Source organism: Mobula birostris, chromosome 12 (assembly GCF_030028105.1).
Source record: "Mobula birostris isolate sMobBir1 chromosome 12, sMobBir1.hap1, whole genome shotgun sequence".
Taxonomy (NCBI): domain Eukaryota; kingdom Metazoa; phylum Chordata; class Chondrichthyes; order Myliobatiformes; family Myliobatidae; genus Mobula; species Mobula birostris.
Genome location: NC_092381.1, coordinates 26,202,527 through 26,215,372, shown reverse-complemented (window position 1 = coordinate 26,215,372; position 12,846 = coordinate 26,202,527). Strand labels below are relative to the sequence as shown.

General features: G+C 42.2%; 1 protein-coding gene across 1 annotated transcript in view; it reads left to right on the top strand.

Moving 5' to 3' along the window:
• LOC140205806 (dihydropyrimidine dehydrogenase [NADP(+)]-like) overlaps positions 1–12,846 on the top strand; it is a 927,724-nt gene that overhangs the window by 760,617 nt on the left and 154,261 nt on the right. The window contains exon 19 of the mRNA XM_072273510.1: positions 11,503–11,645. Within this exon, the coding sequence (XP_072129611.1) occupies positions 11,503–11,645 (143 nt within the window). The remainder of the gene's footprint in view (positions 1–11,502; positions 11,646–12,846) is intronic.

Genomic DNA, 12,846 nt, shown 5'->3' with positions numbered 1-12,846 from the left:
GGCTTGTATTGTGCTGTAGGTTTTCTATGTTTCTAGATATGTGGCATCCAACATTAAGGACCCCCATCTCCCAAGTCGTGCGTTGTTTTCATTGCTACCATCAGGTAGGAGATACAGAAGCCTGAAGGCACACACTCAATGATTCAGGAACAGCTTCTTCCCCTCAGCCATCCAATTTCTGAATGGGCATTGAACCCATGAACACCACCTCACTACTTTTTTATTTCTATTATTGCACTACTTACTTACTTTAACTATTTAATATATATACTTACTGAAATTCACTTTCTTTTCTATTATTATGTATTGCATTATACTACTGCCATTAAGACAACAAATTTCACAACATATACTGGTGCCCTCTTCTTGCTGATATCATCAGGAAGGAGGTACAGGAGCCTGAAGGCACACATGCAGTGATTCAGGAACAGCTTCTTCCCCTCCGCCATGCGATTTCTAAATGGACATTGAACCCATGAACACTTACTCACTTGTTTATTATTTCTGATTTTGCACTATTTTTAATTTAACTAATATATATATATATATATATATATATATATTTACTGTAATTATTTTTCTATATTATCTGGTATTGCACTGAACTGCTGCTGCTGTTAAGAAATTTCATGACATTTGCTAATGGTATTAAACCTGATTCTGATTCAGACCATAATGTCCTTACAATTAAGCCAGCCTACACCGCAACAAGATAGCCCAAAGATCCTAGCTCAAATGTTTCTTCATTAAACGCTTAAAGGAGATTGCTTTTGTTTTATCTAATCATTTAATCTGCCCGCACCAGAAATTGGTAAGGCTTAGCTAGGTTATAGGGAGGAAGTGACACTGGCGAGACAGGTTAAATGATTAGTTAAAATAAAAGCAATCTCCCAAAAGAAAAACTAAACCTTAACATTGATTATTGAAAAGATGCCAAGACAAGAGTGCAGAGTGGCTCAGTTCACATTTAAGGCAACACTGCATCTGACTCTTCTAAAACAATTAAAGAGAGCAGACTTAACACAAGAAAAGTGTAAGGATGAATGGGTGTTGTAATAGACTGAATGCTCACCTTCTAGCATTCCCGGTAGGTGAGAGATTTATGCAAAACACGGTAGTGTAGTGGTTAGCAACCTGGGATCAATTTCACCTCTTTCTACAAGGAGTTTGCACATTCTCTCTGTGACCATGCGAGTTTCTTCTGGGTGCTCCGTTTTCCTCCCGCATTCGAAAGAGGTGCCGGTTAGGAGGTTAATTGGTCACACGGGTATAATTGGCTAGGTTCTGTTACTGTGCTGTATCTTATAATAAGGAATTTTTTTTAAAACCTTGAGGGATGTTGATGGTAAATATGAAAGACTTTCTACAATGGTAAGGTGTTATAAGACTGTTTCTCTCCAGTGTTGACTTAAATGCAGCTCTTTGAAGCCACCTATTGGTTGCCTGTAGAATCACCAGATTTGAATCAGTCCTGCAGAATGCACAGATTTTAATCTCTTTAGTGCTCCTTGAAGCAGGTCATTCCATCGCCCCATCATTAGTTTCTCAGCACTGCCTTGTCTGCTCTGTCATTTTAAAGAGATTTTTTGACAACAGAATAGCAATTGAGTTATTTCAACCAAGATTAAAATCCTGTCATAATGAACATTTGATTTCAGCTGCTCGCAGGGGCTATGAGAGGTTCTTGACTTGATTTCTAGAAGAAATACCTCAACCAGTTTACCCTTCTGCCATGGAATAAAAGGAGATAAATTGGAAGGCTGATCTACCCATCAATCCATGTTAATTTTTATTTTCCCTTGATGGTGAGGTTGACTACAGACTGGAGGAAATTTCTGCTTCTGTCTGGTTAAATGTACAATATTCAGAGCTTAGTTGAAGCAAAATTAGAAATGTAAGGAGCTATTCAAAAAAATATGAATTGTTGACTGGTGAAGGGATGCAGGCTCTTTCGTGCTGGAGTGTATGTTGTCTCCACACACAAACAAATGAAACTGGCCATAAATATGTTAAAGAGAAAATGATGGGGTTTACATGGCGAATCACACTAATCCAGGGCCTGTGCAGATCTCAAGAGAAGAAGCTGCCAGCTCTTATGCCTGTGCCAAACTAATCATAGGGAAACATATCGGATCTTAAAGGAAGTGTTTACCATAGCAGTCACAGCTTACATTAATGGGCAAAATGGAGGCAAGGGAAAATGCAGGGCACGGGAAACAGTGCGTGGAGGCCCCCCAGGTGACCATCTGCATCAACCAGGTCCCATGCCATCTGAGATGCGGCATGATCAGTCAAGGTGAGTTTGCAGAATGCACCTTGGAGGTACAGTACGTACTACAAACTGCAGTGATGAGGCTGCAACTCAGTTGAAAATTGTAAAATGATACTGGTCATGATATCATTGACAAAAATGGACAGCTCAATGGTGATCTCAGCCTATCCTATTATAATCATAGAGGAATACAGCCAAAAGCCCTTTAAAGATGGGCTTTATTTGTCACATGTACATCGAAACATGTGTTGTTTGCATAAAATCAAATCGACAAGCGCAGCCTGCAAGTATCGTCATGTTTCTGGTGCTAACATAGCATGTCCACAACTCATTAACCCTGATTGTACATCATTTAGAAAACATGAGGAAACCAGAACACCCAGAAGAAACAGTGAGAATGAGCAAACTGCTTATGGATAGTGAGGAGCATCGAACCCCCATCTTATAGCTGGTGCTGTGATAGTGTTACGCTACTGTGCTGCCGTCTGAGTATATGTCAACCATCAGGCAACCAATTTTGCACTAATCCCACTCCAACTCATTTCCCCACATCCGACAAGTTCTGCCACTCATCTACCCACCAGGGAAGTTCACAGTGAATGAGTAAGCTACCAATTTGCACCTTATCGGGATGCAGGAAAGAAACAGAACAATGATAACAATGAGAAGAGGACATGTCCTGGGTGATGGGGGTCTTTACTAATGGACGCTACCTTCCTGAAGCACCACTCCTTGAAGATATCTTAGAAGCTACAGAGGCTAGTACCCGAGATGGAGCTGACTAATTTTACAACTTTCTGTAGCTTTTTGGTCCTGTGCAGTAGTAACCCCGCCCCCCACCAAATCCAGACAGTGATGCAGACTGCCAGAATGCTCTTCATGGTACATCTATAGAAGATTTTGAGTATCTTAGATGACAAACCAAATCTCGTCAAACTCCGAATGAAATATAGCTGCTCCCTGGCCTTCAAGCTTTCTTTATAACTGCATTGATATGTTGGGACCAGGTTAGATCCCCAGAGATCTTGACACCCAGGAACTTGAAATTTCTCACATGCTCCACTTCTGATCCCTCTATGAGGATTAGTTTGTGTTCCCATGCCTTGCCCTTCCTGAAGTCCACAATCATATCTTTTGTCTCATTAACATTGAATGCCAGGTTGTTGCTGCAACACCACTCAACTAGCTGGTATATCCCACTCCTGTACATCCTCCTACCTCCATCTGAGATTCTACCAACAATGGTTGTATCATCAACAAAATTATAGATGGCATTTGAGCTATGCCTAGCCACACAGTCATGGGTATAGAGAGAGTAGAGCAGTGGGCTAAGTCACACCCTTGAGGTGCTCAAGTGTTGATTGCCAGTGAGGAGGAGATATTATTACCAATGCGCACAGATTAACTTCCAGTTAGGAAGTTGAGGATTCAATTACAGAGGGAGGTACAGACGCCTGGGTTCTGTGGATCTATCTATCAGGACTGTGGGTATGGTGGTGTTAAACGCTGAGCTATATCCAACAAACAGCACCCTGACCTAGGTGTTAATATTGTCCGGGTGATCTAAGGCCGTGCAAAGAGCCGCTGAGATTGCATCTGCCGTAGACCTATTGTGCGCGATCGTCAAATTGCAGTGGTCCAGGTGCTACTGAGGCAGGAGAGTACATTCTAACCACGGTCAACCTCTCAAAGCATTTCGTCACCATAGATGTGAGTGCTAGTGGATGATGGTCGTTAAGGCAGCTCACAGTACTCTTCTTAAGCACTGGTATAATTGTCACCGTTTTGAAACAGGTGGGAACTTCCGACCTTAGGAGTGAAAGGTTGAAAATATCCCTGAGTGCTCCGTCCAGTTGGTTGGCACAAGTTTTCAGAGCCTTACTAGGTACTCCATTGGGTTCACCCTCCTGAAAGACAGCCTAACATCGGCCTCCGAGACAGAGATCACAGGGTCACTAGGTGCAGCAGGGATCTGTTATATTCTCCCTTTCAAAGCAGGCATAGAATGCATTAAACTCATCTGCTAGTGAAGCATCGCTGCCATTCATGCTATTGGGTTTTGCTTTGTAGCAAGTAACGTCCTGCAAACCTTGCCAGAGTTGGCATGCATCCGAATATCGCCTTGGACCTTGTTTGGAATTGTTTCTTTGCTTTTGAAATAGCCCTCTGTGAGTCATACAGTACCTGGTTTTCTTGTACCGATCTGGGTCACCGGACTTGAATGCCACAGATCTAGCCCTCAGCAGTCATCAAACCTTCTCGTTCATCCATGGCTTTTGGTTTGGGAATTACAGCAAGTTTTCGTAAGCAGGCACTCATCCTCACAGGTTTTAATCAAGTCGGTAACAACTGCAGCATAGTCATCCAGGTTTGTAGATGAATCCCTGAATACCGTCCAGTCCACTAATTCAAAGCAGTCCTGTAGGCGCTTCTGTGCTTCCATTGTCCAAACCTTCTTGGTCCTCACTACTGGTGCTGTAGTCTTCAGTCTCTATCTATACTCAGAGAGTAGAAGTACAGCCAGGTGATCAGACTTTCCGAAGTGCGCCAAGAAATAGCACAGTAGGCATTCTTGATGGTGATGTAACAGTGGTCCAGTGTGTTGTTTCCTTTGGTACTACAAGTGATTTGTTTATGATAATTATTTAGTGACTTTTTCAAGCTGGCCTAGTTAAAATCCCCCAAAATGATGGTGAAGGCTTCAGAGTGTGTTGTTTTGTGCACATTGATCCTATTGTTCAGATCATCCAGAGCCTGTTTGACATTGGCCTGAGGTGGAATGTACACCGCTACCAAAATGTTTGCTGAAATCTCCCGCTGCAAGTAAAATGGACAGCACATAATTGCAAGATATCTCAGCTCTGGTGAGCAGAATTAAGACAACATGGATACATTTGTGCACCAAGAGGAGTTGATCATGAGGCAGACACCTCCATCTCTGCTTCTGAGAAACTGGGAAGTTCTATCCTGATGGTATGTAGCACCCCTGTCAGTCTGAATCACTGTGGTACGGAAGGGGTTAACCTGGATTCCGTGAAACAAAGGACACAGGTGGTCCTAATGTCCCTCTGATCCAGCACCCAAGCTCAGATCTTTGATTTTATTTACTAGAGACTGCCAAGCAAAATAATCGGTATTGGGAGTCAAAAATCCCATTTTCTTAAACGCGCCTCCATCCCTGATCAGCAGCCACGTTTCCTCTGAGGAGTCCGACGAGAAGTATGGTCACTTAAACAGCGATAGATTGTTCTAAGATGCATTAAGACATCTTTATTAACTGTACAGACCATGGAAGCAGTTGCAATTCTCAGCTGCATCAGGCGGAAACAGGAATATTTAATCGTATCCATCATGTTCGCCTGGAAGGAACCCGTCACCTCAAGCTACTTCAATCCTGAGAAATGCCAGCAGAATATTGACAGCTATCATCACCTTTAACAAAAACAGATTTTGCACATTAGTCAGTAGCTGTATGTGTCAAAGTAAGCAATACAACAATATTACCAGTGAGTTATTAATTAGAGGAAGACAATCAGTTACAGCGTTTCATTAGAAGTGGCATTGCACCCCATATGTCAGCATTTCCCCATGTAGTGATAGCTTTTTTTTCCCTCTTCTCATTTTATCACTTTCTTGAAAAGCGCTGGATAGGAAATTTGCTTTGATCTTTGACGGCTGCTAAAGGGCTGTTGCAGAGTGCATCATCCATTGTCTCAGGTCCAAAGCCTGCCACAGTAGATTTCAGGACTGAGGCTCTAGTCCGTACTGTTTGTGCACTTTGCAAGTTGGAAAGGGGCCGAATGAAAATGCAGTGAAGCTAGGCTCAGATCTTGCGTAAGTTGGGTATGAGTGAAGGAGAGGAAAAGCAGTCAAAAGCCCATCCATGCTCGGCCTGCAGAGCAGGGCCTTGTTCTTGATTTCTGCTGTGACAGACCAGGGTTTGGCCTTCAGCAGGTGAGCCTAGAGACTGGACCATGGGTCCAGTCACTTGAGCCTGGCGTGAAGGATGAGAGACCACAGCAGATATGTTTGTCAGGAAGCTGTGGAAGTGGAGCAGGTAAGGGGCAGGGTTGCTTTAGTATGTGGGAGAGGTGTTGCCAAGCTGTTCAGCTTCAACATGGAAGGAGTTAACAGCCCCGATTAGGGCCTCTTCCAGGAATCTGCCAACCTCCCTTTCTTAAATAGTGACACTACAGGGACGTTACAATTGAAATACAGCTGCTTGAGAGTTCCCACTAAAGTGAACTAATACTCCAGACAATGCCCCACCGGAACACTGCATGAGGTGTGACTGTTCTCTTTAATGCCATATTCTGATGTATTTTCTAAAATCACTGGGATCGATGTATCTGATTTCAGGCTTGAAAGCAAGAAGGCAAGTGTTTTTGTGTTCTGAGGAGGGTTGGCAGGAGAGCCCATCTCCCCCCTGCCTTGTCTTTTCCCTGGAAGGAACAGTATGGTGAAAACTTCCAGTAAATGATTTGCTGAATGTGAGCTTGGGAATACAACAAGAACTTACTGTAGCATATGTTGAAGCTGAGCCATGACGTGAATTCCGCCTAGTTGCTTCCACATCTCTGACAGTCTCTATTGACCAACATCTCAGGACATTAGTAACCTCTTCAACAGAAATAAATTTCACATTAATAATTCATCCTTCTGTAAGCATTCTCATTGTTTCTCCTGCAACATTTCCAGTTATGGTGACATGCTGTGTATTGACCTATTGTCTATAGTGGGTGTGGTGATGTATATGCAGCACACAGAGGGACTGATGGAAACACATACACTACATACACTGATGTGAGCAAAGGAATTATTCGATAAAAGCAATTCTATTCCAGTGGAAAAGAATATACCAACTAATTTTCAACCACAGATCAAGAAGAAATGGCAATCAACAAAGCAGTGTGAGGTGGCTTTCCAAAAGGTAAAGAAAGTGGTGACTTCAGACACTGTATTCACATATTATGATTCTCATCATTCAGTGAAGCTTGCCTGTGATGTCTCGCTTTATGGTATAGGTGCAGCATTGTCACATGTTATGAGTGATGGAGGTGAATGCCCCACAGCCTTTGCTTCATGTTCCGTTACCGCTGCAGAATAAATTTATGCACAGACTGACAGAGAGGCCTTGAGTCTGGTTTGAGGTGTAAAATGTTTCAACCAATACTTGTATGGGAGAGAGTTTCCCCTCATTACTGATCATCAACCACTAGTGCCCCTTTTCAATCCGCAGAAGTATGTTCCACTAACAGCAGCAGCATAAAGGCAAAGATGGGCTCTGTTTCTTGAAGTACACAATTACAAGATTGAATTTCAAGAGTATAACTAATCATGGAAGTGCTGATGGTTTGTACAGTTTACACTTGGAATAGGAAATACCTGAGAAATTTACAAAAAAAAGGGACACTCCTTTTGATGCATTCTCTGTAATGCAAGTCGAAATTCTCCCTCTTACATCAAAGGTGATCCAAAGAGAAACCAGAAAAGACCCCATACTGTCTCAGGTCTACATGGCCAACTAAAATGGCTGGAACATGGAGAAGAATCTCTAGTTCCCCTATTTTTACCAGTGCCAAATTGCATATGTGGGAATTGAGATTTATAGTATCATCCAACTAGAGAGTGAAAGTGTTGGAGGAGCTGCATGCTGATCATCTGGGCATGACCAAGATGAAAATGTTGGCTCAAAGTTTTGTCTGGTGGCCTGGGATAGATCAGCAACACGTTCAGAGGATGCCAGGAGCAGCACCTCTCCATCCCTGGGAATGGCCTGTATTGCCCTGGCGAAGGATTATGTGGATTGTTCTGGGCTACTCCTGGGAACAAATTTCTTGGTGGAATAGTGGATGCAGCTACAAAGTGGCCAGAAGTGTTTCAATAGCCTTCATACAGCCTCAGACACTGTTGATGTGTTGAGAAGCCTCTTCTCAAGGATAGTGTTGCAGAACGCTTAGTCAATGACAGTGGACCACATTTGGTTGCAGAACAATTCAGTCATTCCTGAAAATGAATGGAGTAAGGCACATTACATCTGCACTGTACCACCCAGCTACAAATGGCTTGGTAGAAAGGTTTGCCCAGATCTAAAGAATGCACTACAAACAATGACAGCAGAACACACTCACTAACACTGAATCAGAAGCTCACCAATTTCCTCCTTCGATATCATAACGTAGCACACTCCACTATCAACAACTCACCAGCTATGCTGTTCCTGGGTTGTCCCTTGCACTCATGCTTAGATCTCCTCAAAAACAATATCAGAAGGACAAACAGCTGAGACAAATTTGGGGCTCCTCAAACAAGGAGGTTTATTGTTTCACTTCTAGACAAGCAGTCCTGGCGAGGGACTTCAGAGGTGATCAAAAGTGGATACTCAGAAGGATTAAGGACAGAACTGGACCACTCTCCTACACAGTGCAGATTGCATCTGATGTCATCTGGAGATGACACATCAATCACTTGAGGAGAGCAGAGTCAACTATTAGAGAAGAACGATGTTCAGAGCTGTCAGAACCATCTTCTACAGTCCCAAAGTCAATTCCTACAAGCACCACAGAAGAGGCCGCAGAACCTGAGATTGTTTCATCACCACAAGTCTCACCTGTCAAGTAATGACCCACTCTCCACCTTGTCAGGAAAGATGTTATCCCACAGGTGTAATAAATCCATCGCAGTGATTAAATCTTTAGGTCTGAATGGGACCATTTAAAATTTACTATGCTGTGGATGCCTGTACAGTAGTTGTATTATGTAGTATACTGTATATACTGTATAGCTGAGATGCTTTCTATATTGAGTTGGAGATAATAGCTAAGCAGGGAAGTGCTGTGTATTTAATATTTAAGTAATATTTGAGTGTATTGGCGCGTGGCCAAGTGGTTAATGTGTCAGTCTAGTGATCTGAAGGTCGCTAGTTTGAGCCTCAGCTGAGGCAGCATGTTGTGTCCTTGAGTAAAGCACTTAACCACACATTGCTCTGCAACGACACCAGTGTCAAGCTGTATCGGCCCTAGTGCCCTTCCCTTGGACAACATTGGTGGTGTGGAGAGGGGAGACTTACAGCATGGGCAACTGCCAGTCTTCCATACAACCTCGGCCAGGCCTGCGCCCTGGAAACCTTCCAAGGCGCAAATCCTTAGTCTCATGAGACTAACAGATGCCTATAAAATATTTGAGTAATATTGTAGATGTACTGTTTTTTTGTTGATATAAGTCATTATGAGTTGTATATACAAGGTGCATGAATGGCATATGTCATTACATCACCTCTTCGTAGACACACATCTCACTAAAAGTAAAGACAAAACTAAGAGTAGAGATGAGTTATCCCTGGCTCAGGGGTGTTTTTTTTTTGATTATTTCCTGGAGTTACAAAATATAACAATTTGGAGGAGAGAAGACAATCTCCTTTCACTACCATTTAGGTATTTAGCACTACAGACAGGGGATGAATTTACAGGCATGTTGTTTGCAAATATTGAATATACCAAGATCCAAAAATAGACTAGAATATAAATTTCCACTGTTGATATGCTTTAAAAACCTCTATTTCTGTGTTACAGTTTGCGATATTTGAGAAATATAAGGTGATTAAATATGTTTATATGAGGTGGTAAGATTGATTTCCCTCAACATGAGAAAGTCTGCAGATGTTGGAAATCCAAAGCAAGACATGCAAAACATTGGAGGAACTCAGCAGGTTGGTTAGCATTTATGGAAAGAAATAAACAGTCGATGTTCTGGGCCAAGACCCTTCTTATGACTGAGAAGGAAGGGGGAAGATGCCAGAACAAAAAAGTGGGGGGAGGGGAAGGAAGCTAGCTGGAAGGTGATGGGTGAAGCCAAGATTGTGGGAAAGGTCAAGGGCTGGAGAAGAAAGAATCTGATAGGAGAGGAGAGTGGACCATAGGAGAAAGGGAAGGAGGAGAGGACCCAGGGGAAGTAATAGGCAGGTGAGAATAAGCAAAGTGTCAGAATGGGGAATGGAGGAAGGGGGACAATTGGTTTACCGGAAGGAGAAATCGATATTCATGCCATCGGGTTGGAGAGTACCCAGGCAGAATATAAAGTGTTGCTCCTCCAACCTGAGACTGGCATCATCTTGGCGTAAGAGGAGACTGACATGTCGGAACGGGAATGGGAACCGGAATTAAAATGTTTGGCCGTCTGAAGTTCCGCTTGTGGTGGATAGTGTGGAGGGGCTCGACAAAGCGGTCTGCCAATTTATGACAGGTCTCAATTGTCATCAGGTTAGCCCCTTTCCTCTCCCCCGACATTTTTAACCTGGGATCTTCCCCCTTACTTCTCAGTCCTGACGAAGGGTCTTGGCCTGAAATGTTGACTGTCTATCCTTTTCCATCGATGTTGCCTGACCTGCTGAGTTCCTCCAGCATTTTGTGTGTGTTCCTTGGATTTCCAGCATCTGCAGATTTTCATGTCTCTGCTGGGCTTTCACTTGCTTCAAGAAGTAGGTTTGGCAGAATACACGTCCACTTTATGGAGAAGCTTTTACACAATGAGGCTGTTCTCATATTGGATACCAATAGATCAGAGAAGACAAAAACACTTCTGCATTACAATGGTTAATAAGATAACATTATAACACAACTGAAAAATAGCTAGTCTAAAAATTAAAAGAACAATTGTTCTGTATAATCAGATTATATTAATTAATTCTGAGAAGTGTATTAATGATGCTGATGAATTTTGAAGGTTTTTTTTAATATTTGTTCTCCAAGCTCTATGTAGCACCCTGCACCTTTCTTTTGAGTTAAATTATCATCACATTTTTCAAGATGCTATGAAATATGAAATTTCATTCAGTAATTACCTGTAAGAATCAGAATTCTAAAGTCTATATTATACTATTGTACTCAAATAGCAACTTACATTTTGACATGCATTTTTTATTCAGTGAAGTGGGAGTATTTCTTTGAGTATTATGAATGCAACTTTCAATTTATTTTCATCCTTTATACGAATTTCAAGACCCTTCAAAATGTCATGCATCATGCATAAAGGATTTGCTACATTTGTAAACCAAAGATTTGTTTTTGAGACATATGCACTTTCATTTCATCCTTTCCTGAATTAATCCATAGATTTTCTGTGAATGTCTGTAAGTATATCATTTTAACTTTAATGGAGCAACATTGCATTGGAAATCAAAACATGACTGTTCTACCACAAGGTCCATGTTAATCTGTGGTCTTACTTTCTAGGGACTGCAGTGAGGCCAATAGCTTTAAAAGCAATATCTAACATTGGTCGGGCAATACCGGGGTTTCCAATCCTAGCTGCAGGAGGGATCGATTCAGCTGAGGCAGGACTACAGTTTCTACATTGTGGTGCTTCTCTGTTGCAGGTAAATTTTATTTAACCAGTAGAGTTGTGCAGATCTCTGTGATTACTGCTATACATTCAAACAATCTGTAAGGACCATTGTCAGCTTTTTAAATCTTAATACTAATGCTGGAGGTGTCTCTGTAACCACAGCGAATAGTACAATACTATTAAATTATGTCTTTGGGGAGACTGGAAGCAGAGCAGGATTAGAAAAGATTGCATGTGGCTATTTATTGTTCATAACTACTTAACCTTTTACGTGCAACAGTATTATACTTCTGTTGCAGATTTTCTGCTTTGAATCTCCTTATACTAAATAAATTTGTGTCTTTGGGCTCATTGTGCCTGAGATACAAATATAAAAGCAAGTATAAGGTTTACATATATGGAGGATGGTGATTGATTTGATGGGAACAACGGTCTTCAAAGGAAATGAATAAGCAGCTGTGTGATATCAGAGGCACCATGACAGATGGAGAGTTAAGTTTGCCATTAAGTACTTATGCAGAGTGATCATACGTAATTAGGTACAAGTGGCTAGAGTAAAAGAAGAAATAATAACTTAAGAACACAGATTCAATTGGCAAAGGTAATACTTCAGGCCCTCTGCTGTTCGGGGTTGACCATGGATGTTGTGTCCCGGCTGACTATGTGATATGCAAGCTAGGGCAGTACGATATGGGGAGCAAGCTGTTGCCCCTGCAGCAGGCTTCCCCCACTCCATACAGCCGATGAATCCAAAGGACTGGCAAAGACTGATACAGTTTACTACCAGCGGCATCGCACGTGTGGATAATCAGAGTTGAACTCAATGTAGGACTGTCTTAGGGACTCCAGTTCTGGATTTTTCTTGGGGATTTACTCCTAAAGCCTTCCCCATGAGTGGGTGTAGCCGCAACCCAGTCAGGGCTATTAGCCCTGAGCTGAGCCCCTGAACTTGGGAGACCCAGGTGAGCTGCCAACCACAGCTGACGAGCCCCATCTGCCCGACGAATGGTAATGTGGGGAACCTCTGATATTACACAGAGAGTTAATGTGATCTCAGATGTACCACCTGAAAGGGAAATAAAGCAGGGTCGTAGTTAAAATGCAAAACTGAGTTGTATTTGTTGGAAAAGATTTAACAAAGCTGTGTGAAAAGGGCAGTAGATTTAGATCGATTGAATGGCTGCATCAAAGAGCCCTTATAGGTAGGATTGTCCCCATCTGTGTTGCATTGT